This window comes from Candida margitis, assembly GCF_024628925.1.
Source record: "Candida margitis strain CBS 14175 chromosome Unknown scaffold104, whole genome shotgun sequence".
Taxonomy (NCBI): domain Eukaryota; kingdom Fungi; phylum Ascomycota; class Pichiomycetes; order Serinales; family Debaryomycetaceae; genus Lodderomyces; species Lodderomyces margitis.
This window is the reverse complement of record NW_026261757.1, coordinates 7,746-15,706: the sequence shown is the minus strand read 5'-3', so window position 1 is coordinate 15,706 and position 7,961 is coordinate 7,746. Positions and strand designations below refer to the sequence as shown.

Below are 7,961 nucleotides of genomic sequence, written 5' to 3'. Positions count from 1 at the left end.
TGCCAGTGCACAGAAGTGCTGTGTTGGTGGCAAAATTTAAATCCTACCATGCGCTATAGTGAATAATATATCGCATATGCAATACGCCTTTCTAACATGAACTATGTTGTAACGTGTTTGGTGTGTTACCTGAAGTTGTTTCTATTATCTTACTAAATTGTTCTCTCCTATATTGTCTCTGCAAGAATTCTATTGAGTCATAATTTACAAAGGCATTTAAAATCTTTTTTTCCAAAATTTTTTTGCTGTATGCAGTACCTTTTTGCAATCTTTTTTCCATTCTCAAGCGCCCAAATTATTTGAATTGGAAAAAGTTCTAAGCAGGACCACTTTAACAATAGCCAACTCACAGAGCATACTCTTATCAAACATGTCTGACTTTTGGGTTGAGTATCTCGATAATCCAACGTTATCAGTTCTTCCCCATGACTATTTAAAACCGGCAAATAACAAATCAGTTGAAGGTAACTTGAGTTTCTCAATTGCTGATAAAGTTCCCAACTTCACCACTGGATTAGCTGTGTTTGCCGCATTGGTTTACAGATTGACCGGTGATGAAGACATTGTGATTTCAACTGATGAGTCCCCAGGGTCACGTGAGTTCATTATCAGGTTGAACTTGACACCAGAATTGAAATTTAGTGAATTAGAGCAAAAGGTACGAAATGAATTTGACAACAATGTCAAACAGATCAATTATCAAACATTGACTGAAGTTTCTGAAAAGATCAAAATTGCTAAAAAGTTAGACGACAACCCTGGTCTTTTCAAACTATCATATCAACATTCAAATCCTAAGCAACAATTGAACACCACCGTTCAGGGTTCGGTTCGAGACTTGGCAATTTACACCAATGGAACAGAATATACCATTTTCTACAATGCCTTGTTGTATTCTCATGAAAGAATCAAGATTTTTACTGAACAGTTTTCCCATTATGTTTCCGAAGTTTTGCAAGACCCCAGCGTTATCATCACCAAGGTCAATTTGGTGACCCCAACACAAAAAGCCAACTTACCAGACCCAACCATCGACTTGGACTGGTCTGGCTATCGTGGAGCTATACAGGATATTTTCCAATCAAATGCCGAGAAGCACCCAGAGAAGACATGTGTTGTTGAAACGGCTTCCTTTATGGACCCCAACTCAAAGACAAGAACTTTTAGTTATAAACAAATAAACCAGGCATCAAACATAGTAGGTAACTATTTGAAGAACACTGGCATTAAAAAGGGAGATATTGTGATGATTTACGCCTACCGTGGAGTGGATTTGATGGTTGCAGTGATGGGGGTCTTGAAAGCAGGAGCAACTTTCTCAGTTATTGACCCTGCATATCCACCAGCAAGACAAAACATTTACCTTTCAGTTGCTAAACCAAGAGGATTGATTGGATTGGAAAAAGCGGGAACTTTGGATAAACTAGTTACTGATTACATCGATGACGAATTGGATGTTATCACCTCCATCCCGCAGTTGAAAATTAATGACGATGGCTCGTTGGTTGGTGGCCATTTGAATGGAAAAGACGTTCTTGAAGAATATGCCAAGTTTCAGGATCAGCCCACCGGAGTCCTCGTTGGTCCTGATTCAAACCCAACATTGTCTTTCACCTCTGGTTCTGAAGGTGTTCCAAAAGGTGTTCTTGGCCGTCATTATTCATTAGCATACTACTTTCCTTGGATGGCAAAAAGATTCGGATTGTCTGCAAATGATAAATTTACAATGTTATCGGGAATTGCCCATGATCCAATTCAAAGAGATATGTTTACTCCTTTGTTTCTTGGTGCCCAATTGTTAGTTCCAACGGCAGATGACATTGGTACACCAGGAAAATTAGCTGAATGGATGGCAGAGTATGGCGCATCAGTGACCCATTTGACACCAGCTATGGGTCAATTGTTGAGCGCAGAAGCAACCACAGCAATCCCATCGTTACACCATGCATTCTTTGTTGGAGACATTTTGACCAAGAGAGATTGCTTGAGATTGCAAACTTTGGCCGAGAATGTTTACATTGTTAATATGTATGGAACTACTGAAACACAAAGATCGGTTTCTTACTTTGAAATTGAGAGTAGACGGGCCGACCCCAACTACTTGAAGAATTTGAAGGATGTTATGCCTGCTGGAACTGGTATGGAAAATGTTCAGCTTTTAGTGGTAAACAGAAACGATAGGTCTCAGACATGTGGTGTGGGTGAAGTTGGGGAGATTTATGTTCGTGCAGCAGGGTTAGCAGAAGGTTATCGCGGATTACCAGATTTGAATGCGGCAAAGTTCATCACCAACTGGTATGTTGATCCAAATAGGTGGATCGAAGAAGATAAGGCCAAGAGTGCCAATGAACCTTGGAGAAGTGCCGGGTGGCTTGGTCCAAGAGATAGGATGTACAGATCGGGTGATTTGGGTAGATACTTGCCTGATGGTAATGTTGAGTGTTGTGGAAGAGCCGACGACCAGGTCAAGATTAGAGGCTTCAGAATAGAGTTGGGTGAAATTGATACCCATTTGTCTCAGCACCCGTTGGTGAGAGAAAATGTCACTTTGGTAAGAAGAGATAAAAATGAAGAACCTACGCTTATTTCCTACATTGTCCCTAAGGATTCACCTGAGTTGTCTAGTTTCAAGTCCGAGTTTGACGAGGATGCCAATGAAGCCAAGGATCCAATTGTCAAAGGATTGGTTGCCTACAGGGAGTTGATCAAGGACATCAAAGCTTACTTGAAAAAGAAACTAGCATCGTACGCAATTCCCACAATCATTGTCCCACTTGTTAAACTCCCATTGAATCCAAATGGTAAAGTTGACAAGCCAAAATTGCCATTCCCTGACACCGCTCAACTTGTTGCTGTATCGAGATTGAGTACGTCTGCTAAGGACATCGAGGCTACCGAAAAGGAAGAATTGTCAGATTTAGAGCAACAAATCAAGGATCTTTGGTTTGATGTTTTACCAAACAAGCCATCCAGCATTAGCAAATCCGATTCGTTCTTTGACTTAGGCGGTCATTCTATTTTAGGAACAAGAATGATTTTCGAATTGAGAAAAAAGTTAAACGTTGAAATTCCACTCGGAGTAATTTTCAAAAACCCCACAGTTGAGCAATTTGCTAAAGAAGTTGAAAAGGTAATTAATGGGAACAAAGATTTTGAATTTGCCGGAACCAACAAAGGCGAAGGGACTGATGACAAGGATGATGCCGAGAAGGAAGTTGCTATAGACTATGCCCAAGATGCCAAAAATTTGTCATCGGTTGCTTTACATGCAAATTACGATTCCTTGACTACTTTACCATCGAAATCTGTCAATGTCTTTCTCACTGGTGCCACCGGGTTCTTGGGATCATTCATTATTCGTGATTTGTTAGAAGCTAGAAGAAGCAAGCTTGATACAAAGGTTTATGCCCATGTTAGAGCCTCGACCAAGGAAGCAGGATTGGAGAGAATTCGTCAAACAGGTATCACTTATGGTATCTGGCAAGAGTCTTGGAAAGACCACATTGAGGTTGTTCTCGGTGATCTTTCTAAAGAACATTTTGGCTTGCCTGAAGAGGAATGGAAGCTGTTAACAAACACAATTGATATTATTATCCATAATGGTGCATTTGTTCACTGGGTATATCCATATTCCCAATTGCGTGATGCAAACGTGATTGGAACTATCAATGTGCTCAATTTAGCTGGTGAAGGTAAACCAAAGAATTTTGCATTCGTCTCTTCCACATCTACCCTTGATACTGATTATTTTGTAAACTTGTCTGACGAGTTATTAAAACAGGGCAAAGATGGTATTCCCGAATCCGATGATTTGGAAGGCTCATCTAAAGGGCTAGGTAACGGATACGGCCAGTCGAAATGGGCGGCTGAGTATATTGTTCGTCGTGCAGGAGAACGCGGATTACGTGGTTGTATAATACGACCAGGATATGTCACTGGATTCACCGAAACAGGTGCTTCAAATACCGACGACTTTTTACTAAGAATGTTGAAGGGAGCTACCGAGTTGGGCTATTATCCTGATATTACAAACAACGTCAATATGGTGCCAGTTGATCATGTTGCTAGAGTTGTTACAGCTACTGCTTTGAACCCTCCTAGTAACGTTGCTTTAACGGTTGCACAAGTTACTGGCCATCCCAGAATACAATTCAACGAGTTCTTGGGATGTTTGAAATCATATGGGTATGATATCAATCCATCAGATTACCCAGTATGGACTAGTAAGTTGGAGACATTTGTCGTTGATGAACTGAAGGAGAGTGCATTGTTCCCATTGTTGCATTTCGTTTTGGATAACTTACCCCAGGATACAAAAGCACCTGAGTTGGATGATACCAATGCCAAAGCATCATTGAAGAAGGATGCTGCTTACACTGGTGTTGATTTGAGTTCAGGTAAGGGGGTTACTCTTGACCAAATGGGTGTTTACATTAGCTATTTGATCAAGATTGGGTTCTTGCCTAAACCTCAAGGAAAAGGTGAAAAGAAATTAGCTGACGTCGACCTTAGCGAGGAGGCTTTGAAGCTAATTTCCCAAGGTGCTGGTGGAAGAGGTTCAGCAGCAAAATAGGAGGTAAAATAGAGTTGTATAGTAATAAGGATATATATATATATGTATGTGTTATTTTTAGAATCGTCGTTGCTGTAAAAGTGGCACAAAAATGGTACAAAAGTGGAAACGCAAAGTAAATAAAATTTTGATAGTTTACTTTTTTAGTGCGAGAAAGAGAGAGAATGACAGTTATCACTAAAACATTAGACATATTCCATTTGTAATTCAAAGATTCACACACACATATATTCAGAAAGGTGGCCACAGTGGTTATAAACAAAGAAGGTCATTAATAGCATCAAAAATAACCAACATAGCTACAAATGTATTTATTGTGAAAAATTAAGAGGAAAACTGACTAAATAATAGATCAACGTGGATGTACTATTCTAATAACATGGAAGATACCACTACCTCAACACGATCGAACTCAGAATCAAGTCTACGACTGCAGCAGCTAATAGATAGAAATGAACCAGCTCAGCCACGAAGCGAAAAGGATGGAGACCCAAAGAAGCACGACCAGAGAAACGAAACCAATGGCAACACAAATGGGAGGAGGAAACAATCGGGCTCATCTAATGGTCGACGAATATCGAGCAAGTTTAGAGATATGAACTCGTCCAATGGAAGCTCCCCACTAATTGATACAAGTAGCATTAAATCATACTATCCTGTTAACAATTCTTGGCAAAGTCAATCGCCTCTGCAGAAATATTCTACTCAACGACTAACGTCTTCAGGACTGGACAAGTCACCATCAGTCTACCAGATGAGTAACAATCAATCAGATAGTAGCATAAAGACACCACGGTATTATCAGCACAAACGAAAATCAACATCTTCTTCTGCATCTTCAGGAACGACTCCACCAGCAGTATCTAAATCCAGCGATAATCTACGTATGATGCTCGATAAAGATCGAATTACCCCGCCATTATTTTCACGCGATGATGGTGGATCAGGCTACTTTAACTTGGATAGGTCCAAATGGAAAGGTGGAGCACCGCAATCGATTATTAATGGATCTAGTGGGAAGTCCGATCGACTCAAGCTGTCTGTAGTTAATGATAGTTCTGGTTCTGGATTGTTAAACAGTCCGTGGTTTAGAGATTTAAAGGGAAATAGTAATGCCAGCGCCAATGGGAGCAGTGCCAATGTTAGCACTCCCAATTTGCATACGCAAAAGATTGAGCACTTACGAAAGGAGCAAAAGAATCGACTAGTTGATCAGTTTTTAAATTCTTCAAAAAAAATTCCCCCTTCGCCTGGGGGTGAGGTGAATGGAAGCAGATATTTTAACGAAGACATGTTACCTTCGTCATTGCTGAATAGTCATGTTAATTTGAGTGCATTATCGCAACTGAAACTTGGCAAAGGAGGAGTTGGAGTAAGAGGAGCTAGCGAGTGGAAAAAGCCGCCAGATGATTTTGTCCAGAATAAAGATGCGGTGGAACAAGTTAGAAAAGGAGAAAATTTGCAGCGGTTGCTTAATAGTGAAATTAATTTAGATGAAAAACAGGTTAGATTGGAGAAACAAGAGGAGAAATTGGAATATGAAGAAAAGAAAGTTGAAGAAGAAGCACCGGAATTACGACCACAGGCAATTCCACAGCTACCACAGAAACAGCAGCAACAGTTGGAGCAGGCGTTGGGGAGTGTTGGCAACACTGCTGGCAACAATAATACCTTGCCTGCTTATGCGAGTGAGGAGTTGGTTAATAATGTATTGAGTAACGGAGGATTTCGATTTGAGTACGACACCAAACATGTTATCGAAGATGATAAGCTTGTCAATTATTTAATTAATATTGATAATGTGTTGGAAGAGTTGGAAAAACGAAAACACAACCAACAACGCAATCAACGGCACAAGCATCTTAATGGTGCTGTTGATGATGACGATAGGTATGGTGATTTAATCAATATACTAGGCACCATTTCTGAAAAAGTCTTGATTAAATCAAAAGGTTTGATATATTCCAAAACCAACCCAGCAAAAGCAACCATATTACAACTCGACCTTGTATCACAATATCTCAAGACACTTGGCGACAATATGCATCAATTGAGACAAGAATTGGTCAATGGCTTATCACAAACGAGAGATAAGAATAGATCAATAATTACTGATAATTTATCCAAGTTGAATGAAATTGATTCGCAATTGAATGCCCTTGAAGCAACAGCTAATCGAAACAAGGACAAAGTCAACCAACAAAAGCAAATGATGAAGAATGAAGTAAATGAGAAATTGACGTTATTGGAGGAGATTAACAAAAAGATTGATTTACATAATCAGAATAAACGGAATAAACGTATCATTCGATCAAATGTTGTTCTTGCAGGATTGATTATGGTGGTGGGGATATATTTTGCGTTAAGGAGATGATAGAGTAAAAAAGGGGGTATGTAGGTTTTATGTGTATGGCAATTATAGATATGACCATGTTTGAGCTGTAGAAGATAAGTTCTTGAAAGGAAGACAGTGCTGGTGTATTGGTCTCTCTTCTGTGTTCTTGTTTACTTTGGGAAGTTTGGAGGAGTTTTTGGGGGATTGATATTTGTGTCGTATGATGGAGTCACCTGAAAGTGACAATGAGAATCATATGACTTTTCCTACACTCCACCTCGCTTCCCCCACACGGCGCTCATAAGAGACTGTACTAATTATTAGAAGCTGTCCAGTGCGTGGTGATGCTTAAAGCTGAAGACATTTTGTTGTTACAACACCTGCATCTCATAGATTAGGGAGGTTTGAGTAGAGATCTAAACTGCACTGGGAGGGAAGGGGGATAATATAAAGCGAGTATAGGAGGATAATCAGCTTATAATGACCCATAAATGCAAAAAAATGGAGCTTTTCAGCATAAATTAATGGATTCATAAAGTTCATAGCTTGAGCCTCTAGTAAAAGTTAATTGGTAGCGTCACGGAGTCAAGGAGAGTCAAGGGTAGAACAAAAAAAAGAAATTTAAAAATCCTTAAAAAAATAAAATTTCTTTTTTTTATTGTATTTTTTGTTTCCGAAGATTTTAAATTTCTTTTTTTTTTTTATTTTTTGTTTGAAGGAGGAGAGGAGGTCACATTTATCTCTCTTGACTATAAACAACCAAACTGTACCTGCAGAACACACACGCTACACTAGAAACTACAAATACACTGCTACTATCGCCATTACCACCATCACCACTGCTAGCTGATACTCATATCGATATCAAGAAAAAAACAAAAATCATATCCACTCCATTCCATTCCAACCACACTACCTTCCTTCTTTTTTCTTTTTTTTTTGTTTTCTATTTTTATTCAGTTATTTTTGCCTCGGGATTATAAGAGTTTTTAACATAGGATTTGAATATCTGACAAGCTTGATCATATCTTCTTTTTAATTGAAACAGAAACT

The 7,961-nt window shown here is 39.2% G+C and overlaps 2 protein-coding genes across 2 annotated transcripts; both read left to right on the top strand. All coding sequences in view use genetic code 12, as the record gives it.

Moving 5' to 3' along the window:
- Positions 1 to 370: 370 nt before the first annotated feature.
- LYS2 (L-aminoadipate-semialdehyde dehydrogenase) lies at positions 371 to 4,573 on the top strand (the record flags this gene model as incomplete). The annotated part of the gene is made up of 1 exon (XM_051813030.1): positions 371 to 4,573. The coding sequence occupies one exon, from the start codon at positions 371 to 373 to the stop codon at positions 4,571 to 4,573; it is 4,203 nt and encodes a 1,400-aa protein (XP_051673284.1).
- A 379-nt stretch (positions 4,574 to 4,952) lies between these two features.
- On the top strand, positions 4,953 to 6,947 carry CANMA_001096 (uncharacterized protein; the record flags this gene model as incomplete). The annotated part of the gene is made up of 1 exon (XM_051813029.1): positions 4,953 to 6,947. One exon carries the CDS (start codon positions 4,953 to 4,955, stop codon positions 6,945 to 6,947), a length of 1,995 nt encoding a protein of 664 aa, XP_051673283.1.
- Between the last annotated feature and the right edge of the window lie 1,014 nt (positions 6,948 to 7,961).